At 45.3% G+C, this 25,059-nt stretch overlaps 5 protein-coding genes across 5 annotated transcripts in view; 2 read left to right on the top strand and 3 right to left on the bottom strand.

The window, feature by feature from the left end:
- LOC144697854 (uncharacterized) overlaps positions 1-8,085 on the top strand; it is a 44,136-nt gene extending 36,051 nt beyond the window's left edge. Inside the window, exon 7 of the mRNA XM_078569829.1 lies at positions 5,949-8,085. Within this exon, the coding sequence (XP_078425955.1) occupies positions 5,949-7,250 (1,302 nt within the window). The 3' untranslated portion in view covers positions 7,251-8,085. The remainder of the gene's footprint in view (positions 1-5,948) is intronic.
- The window catches only part of LOC144696999 (uncharacterized), a 608,705-nt gene that overhangs the window by 183,284 nt on the left and 400,362 nt on the right, over positions 1-25,059 (bottom strand). The gene's annotated exons all lie outside the window — the stretch shown is intronic.
- The window catches only part of LOC144697121 (uncharacterized), a 392,678-nt gene that overhangs the window by 12,811 nt on the left and 354,808 nt on the right, over positions 1-25,059 (bottom strand). The window lies entirely within an intron of this gene.
- LOC144697096 (uncharacterized) overlaps positions 1-25,059 on the top strand; it is a 470,203-nt gene that overhangs the window by 341,271 nt on the left and 103,873 nt on the right. The window lies entirely within an intron of this gene.
- LOC144697312 (uncharacterized) lies at positions 9,994-13,153 on the bottom strand. The gene has a single exon (XM_078569289.1). It carries the CDS (start codon positions 12,108-12,110, stop codon positions 11,691-11,693), a length of 420 nt encoding a protein of 139 aa, XP_078425415.1. The 5' UTR covers positions 12,111-13,153; the 3' UTR covers positions 9,994-11,690.

Genomic DNA, 25,059 nt, shown 5'->3' with positions numbered 1-25,059 from the left:
TTTAACAACTTATATTTCACTACATTTCTATTTCTCTCTAGTTCTGATGAAGAGTCATATGGACTCAAAATGTTAACTTTCTCTCCACAGATGCTGTCAGACCTGCTGAGTTTTTCCAGCAATTTTTGCTTTTGTTCCTGGGTAACCACCCCTTCAATTGTCTGTCTCTGGACACCACTCGCAATGCGCATGCGCACCGATATAGATGGGGCAGCCATATTGAACATGCTCCAGCTCACAATGCCCATGTGATTGATGGCAGCACCAGGCCAGTAGGAGGAAGGAGCGGGATGGAGAACTGAACGGGAGCAGCAGGTCCCCCATCCAATCGGAGTGAGTGAGGGGCGTGGCTGAGCACGGATCTCCCTCATTTGTTGAACAGAGTCACATAGAGTTATACAGTACAGAAACAGGCCCTTTGGCCTATTGGGACTGTGCCGGCCATCAAGCACCTGTCTATTCTAAACCCATATTCCACCACCTGGCCCATAGCCCTGTATGCTATGGCTTTTCAAGTGCTCATCTAAATATTTCTTAAATGTTGCGAGGGTTCCTGCCTCTACCAAGCCCTCAGGCAGCGTGTTCCAGATTCCAACCAACCTCTGGGTGAATTTTTTTCCCTCAAATCCCCTCTAAACCTCCTGCCCCTTACCTTAATTCCATGCCCCCTATTATTGACACCTCCGCTAATTATGCCCATCATAGTTTTGTAAGCCTCTAATATGTCCCCCCTCAGTCTTCTCTGCTCTAAGGGAAACAACCCTAGCCTATCCAATCTCTCTTCATAGTTGAAACGGTCCAGCCCAGGCAACATCCTGGTGAATCTGCCCTGCACCCTCTCCAGTGAAATCACATCCTTCCTATAGTGTGGCAACCAGAACTGCACACAGTCCTCCAGCTGTGGCCTAACTAGCGTTTTATACAGCTCCAACATAACCTCTCTGCTCTTATATTCTACGCCTCAGCTAATAAAGGCAAATATCCCATATGCCTTCTTAACCACTTTATCTACCTGTGCTGTTGCTTTCAGGGGTCTATGGACATGTACACCATGGTCACTCTGATCCTTTGTACTTCCTAGGGTCCTACCATTCATTATGTATTCCCTAGCCGTGTTAGTCCTCTCAACATGCATTACCTCACATTTCTCACGGTTAAATTCCATTTTCCACTGCTCTGCCCATCTTACCAGCCCATCTATATCATCCTGTAATGTAAGGCTTTCCTCCTCACTATTTACAACACCACCAATTTTTATGTCATCTGTGAACTTACTGGCCACTGAAACTCTGCATCATTTTGAAAGCTGATTTTGTCTCAAACTCCACAAGAAAACTTGATGAAACGCTTTGCGTGTGGAGCAAACATTTCAGCAATTGTTACTGAAATAGATTTATTCACAAGGAATGAAATAAATGTACTTAATTAGAGAACCATAAATAACATGTACCATTTAACAACACGAGATATACCTCTGCCCTATATTAATTTATTGGCCCCTGGGTAACCACCCCTTTAATTGTGAATATTAAGAAAGAGGCCATTCTTTGTCAGACAAATAAATGTGTCAAGCTGGGAAAGCAAAAGATGTCAATGTTTTTAAGAGGGAGAGAGACCTGGGCCAAACTTTCCATGGAGCTTTTTTGTCACTAAGATTGAGACAATCCGATCAGCTGCCTCTGCTGCTTCCCTCCCTTCCACTGACTCACTAGGCCAAACCGCCTCTAAAGAGCCCCTTTGCTGCAGCCCTGAATCTGCTTTTTTCGTTAGCTTCTCTTCAATCTTCCCTCATGCTTCTCAGAGCTTATCTTTTCCATAAAACCCACCTCCTCCATTCCTATTCCAATTGATCACCCAACCTTCCCATGTTTGCTGATATTGTTAACAGCTCTCTCTTCAGGTACTGTCCTTTCCTTTAAATCTGCCATAACTACTTATCCTCAAGAAAACAAGCCCTTGACCCCAATGTTCTTGCCAACTACCACTCTAATCACCTTTTCCTCTCCAAAGTCCTTGTCACCTCCCAAATCCAAGCACATTTCCCCAGAACTCCATGTTTGTATGCCTTCAATGAGATTTCTGTAACTGCCACAACATTGAAACAGCTCTTATTTAAGTCACAAATAACAGCCTTTGTGAATATGGCAGAGGTAAATTCTGCCGCAATTTCCTTCTCTTCCTGTCTGCAGTCTTTGACACCATTAACCAAACCATTCTCTTCCAATGCCTCTGCACTGTTGATTCCTTTCTCTTGATTCCTTTCTTATCTATCTCACTGTAGCTAGAGAATAACCTGTAGCAGCTGTGATTATTTTCTTTACGTTTTTACAAACTGACTCAGTTGATAAATGATCAGGTGTCACTGAACTATGATATTAAAATGTTCCTTTATCCCTCTAAATGCGATTGTATCTTGCAAGCCGAGTCCTTTTAACTACAGTAGCCCTTCTGGATTCGATCAACCAAGAAGAGTGAAGACATCACCATCCACAACCCAAGCTCGTAGTCTTAAAAACATTTGATAATTCCCATCAAATGCAAAACATAGCAGAAGAATTATGTATTGGTCTGTTACAGATTTCTGAAATGGATTCATTGCAAGGATTGGCCAACAGATCCATTGTTACAGGGTTTGGATGGTAGGAGATGGGCCTTCGTCTTTCTTAGTTGCAATCTCTATATCAGCATTACCTTGTCTTCATTTCCTCAGATTCAGACAAAAATTAAGTCAGTTCCAATGAAGAGCCATAGTGGGTTTGAAACATTATCTCTGGTTCTCTCTCCACAGATGCTGCCAGAGTTGCTGAGTTTTTCCAGTATTTTCTGTTTTTATTTCAGATTTCCAACATCCGCAGTATTTTGCTTTTATTTTAATGATCAACGGACTCTGGGTCTCTAATGGCATCCGTATTACCCACAGTCCCAAACATCTCAGAAACCGCTCTATCTGCCGCGGGTTGGCCGGGTGAATTGTGCATGCTCGGAGGGTCCTGGTCTCTTTGTTTGAGGTTGTTCACAGAATCACACAGTGCAGAAGAGGCCCTTCGGCTCTTCAAGTCTGCACCAACACGTGAGAAACACCTGACCTACCTACCTAATCCTATTTACCAGCACTTGGCCCATAGCCTTGAATGTTATGATGTGCCAAGTGCTCATCCAGGTACTTTTTAAAGGATGTGAGGCAACCCTCCTTCAACACCCTCTCCCAGGCAGCGCATTCTCCACCCTCTGGGTAAAAAAGTTTTTTCTTCACATCCGCCCTAAACCTCCTGCCCCTCACCTTGAATTTGTGTTCCCTTGTGACTGACCCTTCAACTAAGGGGAACAGCTGCTCCCTATCCACCCTGTCCGTGCCCCTCACAACCTTGTAAACCTCGATCAGGTCACCCCTCAGTCTTCTCTGCTCCAAGGAAAACAACCCAAGTCTATCCAACCTCTCACCATAACTTAAATGTTAATAAAGGCAAGTATCCCATATGCCTTCTTAACCACCTTATCTACCTGTCCGGCGGATAGTGAGAGTGGAGAATGTTCATTGTTTAATATTCGGATCTGGGGCCGCACTCGGGATTTGTAAACCCCGCCCTCCTGCCCGGGGTTTATTAACCCGCTCCCAACAGTGACCTCTCACCTGACAGCTCACAATGCCCAGCTGATTGACAGCGGTTCCGAGCCAATAGGAAGAGAGAGGCGGGACCAGAGGACGGAGCGGGTGCGGTATGCCCTCCAACCAATTGGACTGATGGAGGGGCGGGGTTAGGCCGCGACTGAAGCATGCGCAGTTCTAGAACCGGAGCTGGAAGAAGGAGCGGTCGACTTGAGATCACAAAGGGTGAGAAATGAATCCAGCGGCTGGAGATTGTGAACCGGGGAGGGGGAGCCTGGAAACTACGCGCGAGCTCGGAGGGCGGGTGGAGATTGTGAACCGTGGGGAGCCTGGACACCGCGCGCGAGCTCGGAGGGCGGGTGCAGATTGTGAACCGGGGGGAGCCTGGACACCGCGCGCGAGCTTGGAGGGCGGGGAGACGGTGCCCCAGTGGTAATGCCACTGGGCTGGGGACATGGGTTCAAGTCCCAACATCGGACTATGGGTTATTGTCCCTGTGAGTGCAGCACAGTTTTACCTGAATGATACCTGGACTCCAAGAGTCGGTTAATAATTTATAAAACTATCAATTATCGTAAAACCCATCTGGTTCACTAATGTCCCTTTAGGGAAGAAAATCTGCCGTCCTTACCAAGTCCGGCCTACATGTGACTCCAGCCCCACAGTGATGTGGTTCACTCTGAAACGGCCCAGCAAGCCACACAGCTCCAGGGCCATTAGGGATGGACAATGCACACATCCCATCATAGAATAAAAAAACACATGGCATGTGCGGGACTGGAAACCCTGGTAAGAGGTTTGGCTTATGCAGGCAACTGCCTATTGTCATCTTGAGAGGGGAAGGTGGAGTGAATGGGTAGTGATATTGGTGAGGGAATTGTCATTTGTGGCAGAAAACTCCAAACTTGTCAAGCTTTGTGTCAACAATTGTTTCCTCATTTCACTGTGAAAGACATGGCTACAATTTTTAGGCCATGCTCGTCCTCACTTCCCCAGATTCAGACAAAGATTCAGTCAGTTCCAAAGAAGAGTCATAGTCCTAGACTCTGGGGGCATATTGTAAACATGAGAGCCAGACCTTTTAGGACTGAAGTCAGCAAACACTTCTACACACAAAGGGAGGTAGAAGTGATGAACTCTGTTCCACAAACAGCAGTTGATGTGAGACTAATGTTAAATCTGACATTGAACGATCTTTGTTAACCAAAGGTATTAATGGATGTGGGGCAAAGCAGGTGTATAGAATTAGACCACAGATAAGCCATGATCTCATTTCACAGTGGAACAGACACAAGGGCTAAATTCCTAGAATCATAGAAACTTACAGCATAGAAAAAGGCCATTCAACCCTTTGTGCTTGTGCTGGCTCTTTGAAAGAGCAGTCATGTTTAGACCCACATACACACACTTTCTGTTTGTAACCCTTTAAGTTCCTCATTCTCAAAAACCTGTCAACTTCCTTTTAAAACTCCTTATAGAGTCAGGTTCCACAACCTTTTCAGGTAGAGAGTTTCAATCCTGACAACTCTCTTGATGTTGAGTTTGGAAGGTTGTAAAGTGCCAGATCGAAAGATGAGCTGCTGTTCCTCGAGCTCCCATTAAGTTTCATTGGAACAGTTCAGGAGGCTGAGGACAGAGAGGTCAGAGTGGGAGTGGGGTGGAGAATTAAAATGACAAGTGACTGGAAGCTCAGGGTCAAGCTGACAGACTGTTCCACAAAGTGATCACCCAATCTGTGTTTGATCTTCCCAATGTAGAGCAGACCACATGATGAGTACTGAATACAGTAACTAAATTGAAAATAATTACAAGTAAATCACTGTTTGTTGTAGGCTGAAGAAACATACTTTATTTGACAAAGTAAAACAAGCCGATTTCCAGAATATTGAATATCTAGTCCAGTTACAGAGCTTATTAACATCAGTAGAAACAAACCCAAACTATCAGAATGAACATGGTTCAGTCCTGGATGTGATTAACAGCAGAATCCAACCCCTGGAGTCTCTGCTGAACTTGCTGGTGTGTCAGCCGGTTGGATGATGGATTAAACCCCTTCTCACACATGGAGCAGGTGTCTGGTCTCTCCCCAGTGTGAACTCACTGCTGTGTGTCTTAGAGCTGATGGTTTTTCCCCATGCACCAGCTGCTCTTGTCTTTCCAGGTGGTGGGGCTCATGAGTTTGGGAAATTGTATCAAAATTCTGGGTTGAGTTGCAGGGCTATGAAATCCTTCTCCTTTTCCCCTCCTCCACCTCTCACTCTCTCTTCTCCCTTTGAGGCCAGAGTCTTTTGTAGCCCAGACTGGGAGGCAGGTTCCTTTCCCTGAAGGACATTAGTGAACCAGTTGGGTTTTTATGACAATCCAACAGTTTTCGTGGTCACTTTTTCCTAGTGCCGACCCCACAAATTACGGGATTCGTTCAGCTCAATTTCACAACCTATCTTTGTGTTTTTGTGAATTCTCTTTCATATTTTTTGTTTCTGTTTTGAATTCACTTTACAAGCTACTAGAAGGATTTGCAGTCGGGAAAGTCAAACCAAAATCACATCCAAATCTGCCAGAGTGGCTTGATTCATCAGGACCTGAATATGATTATCCTTTGAACATGGAAGCAAAAAGCACCGTTCACACCAGAGAGAAACCGTGGAAATGTGGGGACTGTGGGAAGGGATTCAGATCCCCATCCAATCTGGAAACCCATCGACGCAGTCACACCGGGGAGAGGCCGTTCATCTGCTCCGTGTGTGGGAAGGGATTCACTCAGTTAATCTGCCTTCAGAGACACCAGCGACTTCACACTGGGGAGAGGCCATTCACCTGCTCCGTGTGTGGAAAAGGATTTACTCGCTCATCCCACCTGCTGGAACACCAGCAAGTTCACACTGACAAGAGAGATTTTAAATGCCCCAACTGTGAAAAGAGCTTTAAAAACCCACATGGACTGAGGGAGCACCAGCGCATTCACACTGCGCATGCACCATTCAGCTGCTCACAGTGTGGGAAGAGGCTCAGGACATCATCCCGCCTTCTGAAACACCAGCGAGTTCACACTGACGAGAGACCGTTTAAATGTCCAGACTGTGGGAAGTGCTTCAAAAGTTCTGGGCATCAACAATGTCATCAACGTATTCACACTGATGAGAGACCGTTCAGGTGTTCTCACTGCGGGACTGGGTTCAGGCAACCATCTCATCTCACTGCACACCAGCGCATTCACACTAGGGAGAGACCGTTCACCTGCTCTGAGTGTGGGAAGAAATTCACTCAGAAACCCCACCTGCTGAGACACCAGCGAGTTCACACTGACGAGAGGCCGTTTAAATGTCCAGACTGTGGGAAGTGCTTTAAAAGTTCTGGGGATCTGCAATACCACCAACGTATTCACACTGATGAGAAACCATTCAGATGCTCTCACTGTGGGACTGGGTTCAGGCAATCATTTCACCTCACTGCACACCAGCGCACCCACACTGGGGAAAGGCCGTTCACCTGCTCCGAGTGTGGGAAGGGGTTCGCTCAATCATCCAACCTGCTGACACACCAGCAAGTTCACACTGGGGAGAAGTCATTCACCTGCTCCAAGTGTGGGAAGGGATTCACTCGCTTATCCTACCTCGTGACACACCAGAGAGTTCACAAGTGATTACAGGGGTTGGATTCTGCTGTTATTGCTGCTGTTAATCACATCCTGGACTGAATCATGTTCATTCTGACAGTTGGGGTTGATCTCTAATGTTAGTTGCCCAGTTTAGACTTAGCGTGCACCCGCACCATCTCTCAATTATGTGTGAATAGACCATCATGTCTGCAAACCTCGTTTTCAATGTAAATCACTCAGAAACTGCCTTGAACTAAAGATGAACAATAAAGAGATCACAGTGCAATCCTGCAGCTCTATATTGATGGGAGAAAGTCTGTTCTGTAACTCGAGGATGAAGCTTGGTAAGTTCTGAATGTTTTTAATTACAAGTAGGCTCGAGCTATTTGAGAGACGGGCTGTTCAAAGCTGTTAACTTGTCAAATATTGAAGGAATTACTCTGAAAATAAACTCAACCAATTGATAACCTCAGCCTCTGCTCCCTGCTGTAATTAATACTCAGCATCCATTCGTGCTGATTTACAGTGAATCACTGAATATCCTGTGGAGTCTTTGTTCCTTGTTTTATGAAATAGCTCTCCCCATTAGTGCTGAACTGCTGGATAACTCTGATTACATTTCGACATGTCTAGAAAGGTCTGTGTGCCCACATTTCACTGTGATTTGTAAACAATAAACAATGTTCATGGCCTGACTTGTAGTCTGGTATCCGGGTGATTTGTGAAGAAAGATTTAATTCACTCACTCAGCAGCTTGAGGGGAACCAGACTGAGACTGAATGAAAATAAGAAATAGGAGCAGGAAGAGGCCATTCGGCTCATCAATCCTGTTCTGCTATATGATATGATCATGGCTGATCATCTACCTCAGATCCACACTCCCCAGAAACCTTAATTCCCCTTGTACCCAAAACTCTGTCGACCTCTGTCTTAAATATAACTGAGAGCCACGGATCCCTGGGTTAGAAAGTTCCAAAGATTCACAACTGAGTGAAGAAATTCCTCCTCATCTCAGTCCTAAATGGTCGACCCCTTCTTCTGAGACTGATTCCCCGTGTTCTAGATTCTCCAGACAGGAAACATTTTCCCAGCATTTAAGGCCATTTAAGAATGTTTCAGTTGGATCACTCAATCTTCCAAACTCCATTCAATCTAGGCCGAGTCTGCTCGATCTCTCCTCATGGGACAATCTCCTCATCCCAGGAACCAGTCTGGTGAACATTTGTTTCACTCCCTCTAGGTCAAGTATGTCCTTCCTTAGGTAAGGAGACTAAAACTGCACACAGTACTCCAGGTGATGCCTCACCAATGCTCTATATAATTGTAGTAAGACATCTTTACTCTTATACTCCAATCCCTTTGTAACAAAAGCTAACAGACCATTTGCTTGCTGTACCTGCATGTTAACTTTCTGTGATTCATGTACAAGAACAGCCAGGTCCCTCTGAATGCAAATATTTCCCAGTCTTGCACCATTCAAAAGATATTCTTTTTTTTTCCTACCAAAGTGGATAACTTCACACTTCACCATGTTGTATTCCAGCTGCCATGTTCTTACCCAACCTGTCTATGTCCCTCTGCAGCCTCTTTGTGTCCTCCTCAGCACCTACTTTCCCACCCAACATTGTATTGTCAGAAAACCTGGATACATTACACTCAGTCCCCTCATCTAAGTCATTGATATCGATTGTAAATAGCTGAGGCACAACTGCTGATCCTTGTGGTACCTGCTAGTCACAGCCTGCCAACCTGAAAATGTCCCGTTTATTCCTACTCTCTGTTTTCTGACCATTAACCAATCCTCAGTCCATGCTCAGATACCCCCAAACACCAGACCGAATTTTGTGTGATGACCTCTTGTGTGGCCCCTCATCAAATGCTTTTTGAAAATCCAAATACACAACATCTACTGATACCCTCATTATCCTCCTTACTTATTACATTTTTAAGAAGCTCTGAACAGATTTGTCAAACATGATCTCCCTTTCATAAATCCATATTGGCTCTGCTCAATCAGTTCATGATTTTCTAAGTGCCCTGTTACCACATCCCTCATGATAGATTCCTACATTTTACCAATTACTGATGTTAGACGAACTGGCCTCTAGTTCCCCATTTTCTCTCTTCCTCCTTTTTCGAAAAGCGAGATGATGTTTGCTACCAAGGCTGGGAGAGACACTCTGGAAGGTATGGGGAGCTGGGACTTGTCCATGAGAGTAACGAAAGGTCTAGGATCTGAAATAATCCAGAGTGATGATGATGATGTGTTAGTCGTGGCTCAGTGGTTGCATTTTCATGTCTTAGTCAGGAGGTTGTGGATTTAAATCCGCATCCAGAAAGATGAGCATAAAATCCAGGCTAACATTCCACCGCAGTACTGAGGGAGAGACTGTCAGAGATGGCACTGAGACAGAATGGATGGGTGTAAGAGATCCATTGACATTATTTCAAAGAGCAGGGGATTTATCCCAGGAATCTTGGTCAATATTTATCCCTCAATCAACATCACTGAAACAGATTATCTGGGTATTATCAATTTGTTGTCTATGGGATCTTGCTGTGTATAAATTAGCTGCTGTGTTTCCTACATTCCAACATTGACTGCACTTCAAAGGAATTTCATTGGCTGTAGAATGCTTTGGGACATCCAGATGTCATGAAAGGCTCTGCAGAAATACAAATCTTTCTTTAACAGAGGAGAAAAGGCCCAGAAATGGAACAGTACAGAACAGGATTTCAATTAGTCTCCTCTTATCCTGGAGTAAACAAATACTCCACACACTGTGTGTTTGACGCCAAGCTGATTTATTTGACATTTAACCAGAATATTAAACTCCAGCCCTGTTACAGGGATTATTAACATCAGGAGGAATAAAACCCCCAAGAGCTGGATTTTCAAAGAGGGTTGGGAACCTGACACTGGATGAATTCCGGGTCCGCACACTGCACCTGAACTGCATCACTCTTGCAGCACTATTTTAAAATGTAATTGAGCTGTTTTGGCAGGAGGTGAGCTCAGCATCCAAACTGAGGCACCAAGTGCCTCTGGGGGGAGGGAGCTTCCTGTCTGATGCCAGCAGCAAAGACAGACGACAGCCATTTTGGGGTTTGCTGCTGCTTTGCCGAGGTACAGTGCTCAAACCAGAACAAGTCTACCCCTCAAATTTTACAAACAAAACACAGATGAAAATTAACTTCCTTTCAATCTATGGTAACTCCAACAGTTGTGCACTAACATGCACCAGGCTATCTGACTTCATCCCGTAAGTAAGCCTGGGTACTAGATTTTAGTGTAGCCTAACCATTTTCAGGTTCATTTCATGCCATATTCATTGTAATAAGCTAACAATGTCAAAACACAATTTTCTGCTAACACTGAGATGAGAAGCCATTTTGACGATTTTAACCTTTTACAACAAACTAACCCAAAATAGTATTACGAAGCAGTGACTGACAAGCAACAGATGATTGGTAGTTGCTTAGAAGTCGCTTTATCTTATCTCAATATATCTCCATTCGCATTTCTTATTAGAGAATTAAAGTGCTGTAACAGCTGGGAAAGAAATGGGATAAGCCTTGGTCTTGCTCCCTATCAGGAACACACACTATCCTTGATTGTTGAGTCTGTCTTAATGAATGGGCTCCTGTAAAGATATCAAGATGAGAGACATAGCTTAAAGGAAAGCAGTGTCCTAAATTTAAGACAATGTGGCAAATTAGCTAAAACCAATGGAGTTAACTCTTGTCACATTATTGACAAATCATAGACTAATTAGCCATTTCCAATAACTTGGCTAAGGTGGGCTTCCAGCATCTTTTAAGTGTAAAAATTAAGATTTCGAGAAGCCACTTTGTTAGCATATTATCTGTGTATCGAATGATGGAGGGTTATCCTCACTTCATGTCTTCAGCCTGATCAACCGAGGGAAGTTGTGAGAAGTCTGTTTAATTGTTAAAGTTAAATATTCTCCTCTTACTGTTCATTGAAACTTTGATTTTTATTTTTCTAACTTGTTACCTTTTCACATTTTAATGGTTAATAAATCTTTTTGAAATGACCATTTAAAGTCTTCATCCTGCCAGATGGTTAAGTTCTGTAGAACCTGATGATTTCATTCACAATTGGGGATTTATTACAAACAACCTGTACCCCAAAAATCAATTTAAATCCAGAAAAAAGATTGAAAATCCCATTCTGTTCCAGACAGGCTCCTTAACAAGTTCTTTAATGAGATTAAGGTGCCGTTAATTGGTGGTGAGTGGGTTTCCTGTTTCCTCCCCTCCACCGGCACTTTGAAAATTACAAACTGTTTCAGAGGCAGCGGATCCAGTGCCTCCGACCGGGAAAGTAATTTTCAAATCGCATAAGTCCCGGTTCCCACCCCCATCAGAAAGTGAAAATCCAACCCCAGTTATCAGAATGAACCTAGTTCAAGCCTGGATGTGATTCACAGCAGCAATAACAGCAGAATCCAACCCCTGTTGTCATATGTGAAACTTCTGGTGTCTCTTCAAGTTAGATGAAAAAGTGAGTCCCTTCCCACAGACGGGGCAGTTGAAAGGCCTCTCCCCAGTGTGAACTCGCTGGTGTCTGTGCAGGTTGTGCGACCGAGTGAATCTCTTCCCACACACACAGCAGGTGAACGGCCTCTCCCCAGTGTGAACTCGCTGGTGTTTCAGCAGATTTATCGGTCCTTTGAAACTCTTCTCACAGTCAGAGCATTTAAACAATCTCTGATCACTGTGAACAAGTTGATGTGTCAGCAGAGCAGATGACTGAGTGAAGCCTTTCCCACACACAGAGCAGGTGAACGGCCTCTCCCCAGTGTGAACTCGCTGGTGGGTCCCCAGGTTAGATGAGCTCATGAATCCCTTCCCGCACACAGAACAGCTGAACGGCCTCATGCCACTGTGAACACGCTGGTGTGTCAGAAGATTTGATAACTGCGTGAAACCCTTCCCACAATCGGTGCAGGTGAACGGCCTCTCCCCAGTGTGTATACGCCGATGAATTTCCAGCTGGGATGGGGAAATGAATCCAGTTTCACAGTCCCCACATTTCCACGGTTTCTCCGTGGTGCCGGTGCCCTTGTGTCTCTCCAGATTGGATGATCAGTTGAATGCTTGTCCACACACACACACAGAAAACACGTGTATGTGGAATTCACAACATCCCACGGTAAATGCTGTAATTTTTTTTTTCAAGTTGTATAACTAGGTAAAGGTGATATTCTGCTCCTGATGAATCAAGTGACTCTGTTAGATCTTGATGTGACGTTTTGTTTGAGTTACCAGTGTATAAATTCTCCCTTCTGATGCCCCTGTAAGCAGAGATTTCAAAAGTCCTCATTGTAAGCACGGCATAGAAATGAAGAACAGTTAATTTTAGTTCCTATGGAACATTTTTTCTCTCTTGTTCCCCCAAAGCTGCAAATCCCCGTCCCACACACTCTCCCCCCTCCCTGGGTTGAAATCTAAATAAAGTGTTGGATAATTCTCTGTATCCTTTTAATAAATTCTACAACTGGAGATCATGTTTTACAAGGGGCCATTTGTTAACAGTTTCCCAAACACAGATCAGATCCTCATTGATTTGAGCCCAAAGTGTAACCTCTTATTTATTGTCCCCCCTCCCCCATCCTCTGATGTGAACCATCCTCCACTCGCTGACCCAGGATGGCGGCCGTTAACCTGGGCCTGTTCCCGGGAGGGAGAAGCCCCGCAGCTGCAAACCAGGAGCTGACAATTATTCCTCAGGGTTTGCGGATCCACAAAGTGTTTCCAAATCCTCCCCGTCCAGCCGCCGGCTCCATCGCTCCCTCCCCACCCCCGGGCCTGTCACCGCGGGGTAAACACGGGGCCTGGGGCCTACCCCAGAAGTTGCTCCAGTTCCCAGTCCAGCCGCGGTTTCCATTCCTACCCTGTGCTCACAATCTCCTCCCGCCTCCCGAACCGTCCGCTCCTCCTCACTCTGTCACCATGACGGACACTGAGCATGCTCAGAGCGCACACCCACACTGCACCTGCGCACTGGACTCCTGTAGTCATTGATAGGGGACTTTCTGCAACGCGGTTTGTTCTGGGTAAATAATCCGCCATTGATAGCTTGACTTGGGAACACAAAATTCAATGCATCGGCTTCCCAATCGAGATCGGGACCCGGGGCGCTGTTGGCACAGTGGATGGTAAATGCTGAGCTGCTCAAGTCACAGAACAAAACCTGAAACAGCTGCCAGTACTGTTTTGCAATTTGTATTTTATCTTGAGATGCGTGAATGATATTCAAAGTGAGTTTTCTTAGCTTCAGTTCCTGCAGACAGCAACTTAATGCATAGAGGCTGGAGGCTTTTCATACTTGTGTTAGATCTCAGAATGCCTTCCCTCTCCTTCATACATGTTTCTCTCTTAATGTAAATTCCAATGTCCCAATATGTCTGCAAATTTACTTTTCTTATATCATAAATCTTTCATAGTACTTATATTAACAGTAACCTTTGGGAAAAATAAACACTGTTTTACTTAGCTTCCTATGGCTAGATGTAACATCTTATCGTCTCTTTGAAGTTCAAACTAATCTAATATATCTAAAAATGCAATTGGTCCTTGCACCTCGCATTCTAAAACTTCAGCCAGGTTTATGTATTTAGCATTTCAAACCTAGCTTCCCTTTTGATCATTCAAAAGCTCCAGACCAGCTGTCTCCAATTCCATTAAATCCCCTCCCCCAAACAAATCCACACAGAGAAACTAGTCCAAACCCCAAAATTAACCTACCTTTACAATGTATCACATCAATATGATGAAATGCATTATATTTTCATGACAGCGCAATACACACAATAGGTACTTAAAGTATGTACATACCAGAATGTCTGGGCCTTCCTCCATGATGCAATCTGTGCAATTCACCCCCACCTCCACCTCCAATTGCAGATTGGAAAAAGGTTGATGTTGAAATTTACAAAGATCAAGACTGGTACAAACTGGTGGAAACAACCTGCTGAGTTTTTCCATCACTTTCCGTTTTTATTTCAGATTTCCAGTTCCCATAGTATTTTGCTTTTAATTCAGTGCTGGTATCTCTGTAAGGAAAGATATGCTGAAAAGCAGACATGAGATAGACGAAATGGAATGTATCTTGTGCGAAACATAAACACCAGCACAGGTCAGTTGAACAGAATTCACTGTTTCTGGACTTGATATTTTCTGTAATTCAGTGTCATCTCCAACCAGCTCCTGATCAGCATGTTCCACGTCCATCACTTGTACTGCACATGCTCAGAGTGCAACCGAGTGCTGAGTAATCACACCACGCTCCTGTAGTCATTGATGGGGCACATTCTGGCACATGGAAAATTATCGATTGTAACAGTGTCGCTCAAAGCTTAATTGGTGAATGAAAATGTTCATCACCACATTGAGATTGGGCCTGTTTCTGTATCAAGTAGCACTTGCTAAGAAATAACCTGCTCACTAATGCTAAGCGTGGGTTCCGCCAGGGTCACTCAGCCCCTGACCTCATTACAGCCGTGGTTCAAACATGGACAAAAGAGCTGCACTCCTGAGGTGCGTTGAGAGTGACTGCCCTTGACATCCAGGCAGCATTTGACCAAGTGTGGCATCAAGGAGCCCTGGCAACACTGGAGTCAATGGGAATAAGGGGGGAAACTCTACACTGGTTGCATTCATACCTAGCACAAAGGAAGATGGTTGTGGCTGTTGGGGGTCAATCATCTCATTTCTACGACATCATGGCAGGAATTCCTCAGGGTAGTGTCCTAGACCCAACCATCTTCAGGCTGTTTCATCAATGACCTTCCTCCCATCATATGGTCAGAAATGGGGATGTTCACTGGTGATTGCACAATGTTCAGCACCATTCGCGACTCCTCAGCTACTGAAGCAGTGCATGTCTAAATGCAGCAAGATCTGGACAATATCCAGGCTTGTACTGACAGGTGGCAAGTAACGTTCGCAAGACACAAGTGCCAGGCAATGACCATCTCCAACAAGTAAGAATCTACCCATCACCCCTTGACATTCAGTGGCATTACCTTCACTGAGTCCCCCACTATCAATATCCTGGGTGTTACCATTGAGCAGAAACAGAACTGGACCAGCCATGTAAATACTATGGCTCCAAGAGCAGGTCAGAGGCTGGAGATCCTGCCGCAAGTAACTCACCTCCTGACTCTCCAAAACCTGTCCACCATCTGCAAAGCACAAGACAGGAGTGTGATGGAATATTCTCCACTTGCCTGGATGAGTGCAGCTCCAACAACACTCAAGAAGCTTGACACCATCCAGGGCATCCGCTTGATTGGCACCCATCCACAAACATTCACTCCCTCCACCACCGACAAACAGTAGCAGCTGTGTGTACCATCTACAAGATGCACTGCAGGAACTCACCAAGGCTCCTTTGACAGCACCTTCCAAACCCACGACCGCAGCCATCTCGAAGGACAAGGGCAGCAGATAGATGGGAACACCACCCCCTGGAAGTTCCCCTCCAAACCACTCACCATCCTGACTTGGAAATATATCGCCATTCCTTCAGTTGCTGGATCAAAATCCTGGAGCTCCCTTCTTAACAGCACTGTGGGTGTACCTGCAGTGGTTCAAGAAGGCAGCTCACCACCACCTTCTCAAGGGCAACTAGCTATGGGGAATAAATGCTGGCCCAGCCAGTGAAGCCCACATCCCGTGAATGAACTTTAAAAAATATTATATAGTTAATATATGATATATTACTATATCATAGATTAGGCAGAGGTCATGGTCCATATCGGTACCAACAACATAAGTAAAAAGAGGGATGAGGGCCTGAAAGCAGAATATAGGGAGCTAGGAAATAAATTAAAAAACAGGACCTCAAAGGTAGTAATCACAGGATTACTCCCAGTACCATGTGCTAGTGAGATCAGGAGTTGGAGAATAGACCAGATGAATACATGGCTGGAGAGATGGTGTAGGAGGGAGGGATTTAGATTCCTGAGGCATGGGGACTGACTCTGGGGATGATGGGACATGTAAAAGCTGGATGGGTTGCAGGACCAGTATCCTCGCAGTGGTATTTGCTAGTAATGTGGGGGAGGGTTTAAACTAGACTGGCAAGGGAAAGGGAAACTGAGTGAGGAGACACAAGAGAGGGAAACAAAGATAGGAATGAAAGATAGAAAAGTAGAAAGCAAAAGTGGAAGGCAGAGGAAACAAGGGCTAGCAGCAAATAGGACCATAGTACAAAAAGAGATGTATAAAAAATGTTAAAAAGACAAGTCGAAAGGCACTGTATATGGATGCATGGAGCATTTGCAATAAGGTAGATGAATTAACAGTGCAAATAGATGTGAACGGGTACAATATGATTGTGATTATGGAGACATGGCTGCAGGGTGACCAAGGCTGGGAACTGAATATCCAAGGGTACTCGATATTTAGGACAGACAGGCAAAAAGGAAAAGGAGGTGGTGTGACATTGTTAGTTAAGGATGAAATTGGTGCAGTAGTGAGAGAGGATATTGGCTTAGAAAATCTAGACCTAGAATCTGTCTGGGTGGAGCTAAGAAGAAACAAAGGGCAGAAAACATTCGTGGGGGTTGTCTATCAGCCTCCAAACAGTAGCGATAAGGTAGGTGACAGTGTTAAACAGGAAATTAGAGATGTATGTAACAAGGGTGCTACGGTAATCATGGGTGACTTTAAGCTGCATATAGACTGGGCAAGCCAAATTAGCAAAAATACTCTGGCAGATGAATTCCTGGAATGTACAAGATAGTTTTTAGGCCAGAATGTCGAGGAACTGATTAGGGAACAGGCTATCCTAGATTTGGCATTGTGCAATGAAGGAGAGTCATACGGAATTGAAATGTTAACTCTGTTTCTCTCTCCACAGGTGGTGTCAGACCTGCTGAGTTTTCCCAGTATTTTCTGTTCTTATTTCAGATATCCAGCATCCGCAATATTTTGCTTTTACGCTAGCATCACGATGAAACCTTTTCAGCAACAACTGGTGAGAATTTGGAATTCACTATCTGATGGATACAGGTTCAAGAGTAAACTTCAAAAAGGAACTGGATAAATATTTGAAGGAGAAATGATGCAGGGATGAGTAAAGAATGGGGGAGTGGGACTAACTGGATAGCTCGTCGAATTTGTCAGCACAGATTTGATAGGCCAACCGGCCTCCTTCTCTGCTGTACTATTAGGAGATTCTATCATCTATAATAATATAATGATTCATAATAAACATATGATAGAATCATAGAGCATGGATGGTGGCCATTCAGCCCACTGTGCCTGAAAACGTTACCAATCTGTCCCACTCCCCTGCTCTTTTCCGATTGCCTTCCAAATCTTTCCGTATTAATTTAAAATCCAAATCACTTTTGAAAGTTACGACTGAATTTGCTTCTAACAACCATTCAAACAATGACTTCAGTCTTCCCAATATTTAATTGGAGGAAATTTTCTGCACATCCGCCAAACAGTCTGATAATTTACCAAGAGTGGAGAAGTCGAGAGAGGTGGTGGTGAAGCAGAGCTGGGAGCTGTCAGTGTAAATGTGATAAGTGACAGTGTTTTCAGATGATGTCACTGTTTGGAACAGGTTAATGAAAAATAAGAGGAGACCAAGTCTGGATCCTTTGGGGACACCAGAGGTGACTCTGTGAGTGGAAAGGGAAGACATTGCAAGTGATTCTCTGGCGATGATTAGATAGAGAAGAATGGAACTAGGAGAGAGCAGCCCCACCCAGCTGGACGACAGGGGAGAGGCGAAGGTGCAGAATGATGTGGTCAACCTTGTCAAAGGCTGCAGACAGGTCGAGGACGAGAAGGGAGAGTTTATCTTAGTCACAGTCACATAGGATGTCATTTGTGACTTGGATAAGAGCTGTTTCAGTACTGTGACAGGGGCAAAAACATGATTGGAGGGATTCAGAGATGGAGTTCTGGGAAAGATGGGCAGGGATTTGGGAGGTGACAACAAGGACTTTGGAGAGGAAAGAGAGACTGGAGATGGGGCAGTAGTTTGGAAAGACAGTGGGGACAAAGATTTGTTTTTTGAGAAGGGTATAATGATGGCAGATTTGAAGGAGAGAGGGACAGTACCTGAGAGAGAAAACTGTTATCATAGTCAGTGAACATGGGGAAGTTGAGTGATCAGTAGTTTAGCTGCAACAGGGTTGATGAAGGAGGTGGGTTTCATGGACAAGATGAGCTCTGAGAGGGCCTGAGGGGAGATGGGAGAGAAACTACAGAAAGATGAGAGTTCAAGGCTCGGGTAATGGGGAACTTTAGGGAGGGCGAGTGGAAGGGAGGGAAGCAGCAGAGGCAGCTGATCGGATTATCTCAATCTTAGTGACAAAGGAGCTCCATGAGATCCTCACACCGGTTGCTGGGGGTGAGGATGGAGGCTAGGGGAGAGGGAGAGCACTTCAAAATGAAGTAACTTGTGTTAGAGATATTAAAAAGATTCAACACATTGTGTCTTTAGCACAAAACTAATTTATGTGACATTTATCCAGAATATTAGCCCCTCTAAGTGGTCTGTAGTTTATTAACATCAGCAGAAACAGATCCCAGGGAACATGGTTCAGTCCTGGATGTGATTAATAGCAAATTCCCAGCACTTTAGTTACTTGTGAACTTGCTGGTGTCTCAGCAGGTTGGATGAGGTAGTGAATCCCTTCCCACACTGGAGGCAAGTGAATGGTCTCTCCCCAGTGTGAACTCGCTGGTGTGCCAGCAGGTTGGATGAGGTAGTGAATCCCTTCCCACAATGGGGGCAGGTGAATGGCTTCTCCCCAGTGTGAACTCGTTGGTGTGTCAGCAGGTGGGGTGAATGACTAAATGCCTTCCCACACTGGGGGCAGGTGAATGGCTTCTCCCCAGTGTGAATTCGTTGGTGTGCCAGCAGGTTGGATGAGGTAGTGAATCTCTTCCCACACTGAGGGCAGATGAATGGCCTCTCCCCAGTGTGAATTTGCTGGTGTCTCAGCAGGGTGGATAACTGAGTGAATCCCTTCCCACACTGGGGGCAGGTGAATGGCTTCTCCCCAGTGTGAACTCGCTGGTGTCTCAGCAGGTGGGATGAGGTAGTGAATCTCTTCCCACACTGAGGGCAGATGAATGGCCTCTCCCCAGTGTGAATTTGCTGGTGTCTCAGGAGGCTAGATAACTGAGTGAATCCCTTCTCACACTGAGGGCAGGTGAATGGCCTCTCCCCAGTGTGAACTTGCTGGTGTGTTAGCAGGCTGTGTGACTCAGTGAATCCCTTCCCACACTCAGAGCAGGTGAACAGTCTTTCCCCCGTGTGAACTTGCTGGTGTCTCAGCAGGTGGGATGACTGAGTGAATCCATTCCCACACTGGAGACAGATGAATGGCCTCTCCCCAGTGTGAATTCGCTGGTGTACAGTGAGTTGGGATGATTCTCTGAACCCAGTCCCGCATTTAGAGCACTTAAATGGTCTCTTGTCAGTGTGAACACATTGATGGGACATCAGCTCTCAGGAACTTTTATAGCACTTCCTGCAGTCTGGGCATTTAAAAGGTCTCTCTTCACTGTGAACTCGCTGGTGGCTCAGCAAGTGGGCTGAAAGAGTAAATCCCTTCCCACAATTTGAGCAGGTGAACGACCTCTCCCCAGTGTGACTGCGCCGATGCCCTTCCAGCTCAGATGGGAATCTGAATCCCTTCCCACAGTCCCCACATTTCCATGGTTTCTCCCGGATGTGGCTGTGCTTGTGTCTTGACAGGCCAGATGATCGGTTGAAACCTCGTCCACACGCAGGACACGTGTACGATTTCTCTCCACTGTGAATGGTGCTTTTTCCTTCCACGTTCAAAATCAAATGATATTCAGGTTACGATAAATCGGGCGACTGTCAGATTCTGCTGTGATGTTTTGTTTCTGTTTCCTGACTGCAAATCCTCTCCTTCTAATCCCCTGTGAAACTGATTTAAAACAGAAAAAAGGGAGTGAGAGAGAACCCACAAAATCACAAAGGCAGGTTGAGCTGAATGAATCTGGTAATTTGTGGGGCTGGCACGAGGCAAAAGTGACCATAATGCTGGATTGTCATAAAAACCCAACTGGTTCACTAATGTCCTTCAGGGAATGGAACCTGTCACCTGGTCTGGGTCTACACAAGACTCTGCCTCCATGGGAGGAAAGAGAGAGGTGGGAGATGCAGGGGGTGAAGATGTGTTTAATACATCTTCAGCTCAACCAGAACTTTGGCAGAATATCCCAAGCCCTCAACGTCCCACGACCTAGAAGGACGAAGGTAACAGGTGTCAATGAACACCATCACCTCCAACTCACACACTGTCCAGACTTGTCTGACATGCAGTACTGGATGAGCAGAAATTTCCTCCATTTAAATGTTGGGAAGATGAAAGCCATTGTTTTCAGTCCCTGCTACAAACTCCACTCCCTAACCACTGACTCCATCCCTCTTGCAGCTCTCTGAGGCTGAACCAGACTGTTCACAATCTTGTTGTCATATTTTAGCCCAAGCTGAGCTTCTGACTACAAATCACTAAAACCAGCCATTTCCACCTCAGTAAAATCGCCCAACTGTGTTCCTGCCTCAGTTCATCTGCTGCTGAAACTCATCCATTCCTTTGTTCCCTCTAAACTGAACGATTTGACTGTGCTTCTTGTCGGCCTCCCAGATTCAACTCCATAGAAACTGGAGGTCACCCAAAACTCAGCAGCTCATGTCCTTACTTGTACCAAGTCTTGTTCACCATCATCCCCTGTGTTCCCTGACGGTCGTGGTCGTCTCCAGCCCTTCAGCCTTCCAGGATTATCTGAGATCATCTAATTCTGACCCACCCCTGGCTCCAATTCCTCCCGTGCATCCACAATCTCCTCCAGCCTCCTCAGCTGCCTGTTCCACCCCAGTCCGTCTCCACCAGCCGCACTGAGCATGCTCTGAGCACAGCCCGGCCCCCACGCAGTCGCTCTGGGTTCCTGTTCTCATCGATAGGGGGCTTTCTGACCCATGAGGCATTCTGAGTAATCCTGCCACCATTGAGGCCAATCAGCGAACAGACAATTTTTTTCAACGCCAGCTCTGAAGAAGTGTCATATGGACTCGAAACGTTAACTCTGTTTGTCTCTCCACAGATGCTGTTAGACCTGTTGAGCTTTTCGAGCAATTTCTGTTTTTGTTTCAGATTTCCAGCATGTGCAGTTTTTTGCTTTTGCCTTAGGCAATTTTTTTTCCCCCAGTTGGTAAAACAGAAGATCCATGAATGAGGGGGATATTGGACAGGAAGCACAATGAGAGGTTCAGACACTTTATTAAATACTCACAGCAGAAGCACATTAATCTGATCGGAGATCACTTCCTCACGAGCAGCTAGCGGAGTGAAACCGCCGGAGATTCTGGTCCCTTTCCAGTCAGTATTTACAGGAGCTGGGACATGGAAAAGAGTCTCAGTAAAATCAGGGATTTATTTGTTCACTGTTTTAAAATGGGCCTGGGCTCACACTCGAAGTTTGTGCAGCCTGTGACTCCCTGGGATTATTAACCCTCCCCTTCCAGACCCTTTGGGCTCTCTATTGTTTCTCAATATCCTCCCGGCCCTGTGACTCCCGAGGTTTATTAACCCTCCCTCTCCAGGCCCTTTGGACTGTCTAATGTTGGACTATGTATTGTTTTTCAATGTCCTCCTGGCCTTGTTGTATCTGATCCAATAAAAACCCTCTTTACATCACACAGGGAACAGCTTTAGACATGTTCTGACTTTTCACCTCAATCTTATTCTGCTGAATGATCTTACTGACCGTTCCCTTTCTCTCGATCAGTCCGTCCACCATCTCTTTTCTGGATTTCACTCCTTCTTGTTGTTCCAGGATTTCATCTCTCTGCCTTTTATTTCTTTTACTGAAGATTCCTGTCCATTGCTGCCTCACAGCCTCGTCCTGTTCCCACATATTCTCCATGTCTAAGTGCTTCCCAGCGGCCGTGCCAGCCGTGGCCCCTATTCCAGCCCAGTCACTGATCCCTCTCTTCCCTCCACCCTTTTTACTGGTGTCACTATCACAGGAACGATTGCAGAGTTTTGCAAAACTGCCTTAACGCCGGGGTCTTGGCTACTGGTGGTCATAGTCCACCCATCTCTCTCCCTGCGTTCTGACTTCTGAAATCCCCGGATAATTCCCTTATCATCTGAACATCAAGGTGCTTGAAGATGGGATGATATAACCTTGGGGACGGGTGTATTGGGGTTCAGGGCAAATATTACAGGAATTATTTTAAATCTTGTATCATTATATCGGCTTTCTGAGTATGGGTGATGATTAAAGCATTTGTGGGACCAATTTCTTATGGCAGGACAGATTGAGGGGTAGTCAGTGAAGCATATGGGGCCTTCGGCTTCATAAATAGAGGTACTGAGTATAAAAACAGAGGCATTATTTTGGCATTTATAAGGAAGGCAAATGGAATTTTGGCATTTTTTGCAAAAGGAAGAGTATAAAAATAGGGAAGTGTTGTTGCAACTGTACAAGGCTTTGGTGAGACCGCACCTGGAGTACTGTGCACAGTTTTGGTCCCCTTACTTGAGGAAGGATTTAGTTGCACTGGAGGCGGTTTGGAGGAGGTTCACTAGATTGATTCCAGAGATGTGGGGCTTGTCTTATGAGGAGAGATTGAGCAGTTTAGGCCTATACTCGCTAGAGTTTAGAAGGATGAGAGGAGATCTAATTGAGGTATATAAGATGCTAAAGGGGATAGACAAAGTAGACGTGGAGCGGATGTTTCCCCTTGTGGGGCATTCTAGAAAAAGAGGCCATAGTTTGAGGCTAAGGTGTGGTAGATTTAAATCAGAGATGAGGAGGAATTACTTTTCTCAAAGGGTCGTGAATCTATGGAATTCACTATTCCAGAGTGCAGGGGATACCGGGACACTGAATAATTTTGAGGAGATAGATTTTTAATTAGTAATGGGTTGAATGGTTATGGGGAGAAGGCGAGAAATTGGAGTTGAGGCCGAAATTAGATCAGCCGTGATCGTATTGAACGGCTGGGCAGGCTCGAGGGGCCGAATTGCCTATTCCTGCTCCTAGTTCTTATGTTATAGAGTTTTGGTTAGGTCACAACTAGAATATTGCATCCAGTTCTGGTCCCCAGTCTTTAGGAAGAATGTGAGGGGCCTTGATAAGGTGCAGAGGAGATTTACCAGAATGGTTCGAGGGATGAGGGATTTTAGCTACAAGGTTTGGCTGGAGAAGCTGGGGTTGTTCTCTTTGGAGCTGGGGGATTGAGGGGAGATTTGATAGCGGTGTACAAGATTATGAAAGGTTTAGAATAAGATAGACAAAGGAAATCCTTTTCCATTAGCTGATGGTACAAGGATACAGGTTTTGGGCAAGAGATGCAAGAGGGGATATGAGGAAGAACTTTTTTCACAGCAAGTAGGGTCACGTGATTTGTTCAACCAATGTGTAGCTAGTGCAGGGGTATAAATTCTAGGGGAGGAGTTTCCTAGGAAGTGGTTGCAGGAGGGGCTGGCTGGATACAAGCAGCCACACAAGCTCTTGTCTAAATAAAGCTTAATTTGTTTGACTAAAAAGCCTCTGAGAGCATGTTTCTACAATAATAACCTGGAACTCAGCCCACGAGGGTGGTGGAAGTGGAGACGATTAATCATTTCAAATGGAAATTGGATGTTATACTGCCAGGATTTTATGAAGGATTTGACCATGTTAAGTGCATGCTGGACCCTGAAGTTCTGGTCACTTATCATTTAACTTCTCCACCCCACTCCCACTCTGACCTCTGTGTCCTTGGCCTCCTGAACTGTTCCAATGAAGCTCAAGGGGAGTTTGAGGAACAGCAGCTCATCTTTCGATTTGTCACTTTACAACCTTCCAGACTCAGCATCGAGTTCAGTAGTTTCTGCACCAACAGAGAGTTGTCAGGATCAGGAACGCTCTACCTGAAAAGGTGCTGGAACCTGATTCTATGTTTAGTCTCCGCCCACTTGTCCTAGATTCCCCAACCAGTGAATATAGTTTCTCTCTATCAACCCGGTCAGTTCCAATTAATATCCCAAAAACTTTGATCAAATCACCTCTTCATCTTCTAAATTCCCGGGTTTCCGGGATTACAATGCTCATAGTGAGGTGCGGTGCTGGATTTTAGCAGAAGGAATAGGGAGAGGGAAGATATAATTCATGGCTCAGTTCTAAAGAGTGTGCATGGACAGAGGGACCCGGGGTTCATGTGCTTTGATCTCTGAAGGTGACAGGATGTATTAAGAGAGAAGTTAGCAAAGCCGATTGGATCTTGAGCTACATAAATAGTGACATTGAGAACAAAAACAGGAAGCTATGCTGAATCTTTACAAAGCACTGGTTAGGCTCCAATTTGAGTATCTTCTGGTCACCAGACGTTAGCAAGGATGTGAAGGTCCTTGAGAAGGTGCAGAGGAGGTTTACCAGAATGGTTCCTGCAAAGGAGGTTGAGGTGGGATTTGATTGAGGTGCACAAGGTTCTGGCAGGTTTAGATAAGGTGGACAAAGAAAAGCTGTTCCCATCAGCTGATTGTACAAGGACTCGGGGACACAGATTTAAGGCTTTGGGTAAAAGGTACGGGAGATGTGATGAAGAATGTTGTTACACAGTGAGTGGTAATGACCTGGAGTTTACTGCCTACGAAAGGAGGTGGAAACGGATATGATGAATGATCTCAAAAGGAAATTGGACAGACACGCGAGGGAAATAAACCTGCAAGGATATGGGGATAGAGCAGGGGCAGGGGAATGGGATGACTGGATTGCTCCAGAAAACTGGCATGGACTCAATGGGCTAAATGGCTTCCTCTGTGCCATA

The sequence above is a fragment of the Cetorhinus maximus genome, chromosome 23 (assembly GCF_964194155.1).
Source record: "Cetorhinus maximus chromosome 23, sCetMax3.hap1.1, whole genome shotgun sequence".
NCBI lineage: Eukaryota > Metazoa > Chordata > Chondrichthyes > Lamniformes > Cetorhinidae > Cetorhinus > Cetorhinus maximus.
This window is presented reverse-complemented; position numbering and strand designations above follow the sequence as displayed.

Coding starts and splice junctions, on each gene's coding strand:
- LOC144697312 (XM_078569289.1), bottom strand. CDS start 12,110: ATGAGGCCGTTCAGCTGTTCTGTGTGCGGGAAGGGATTCATGAGCTCA.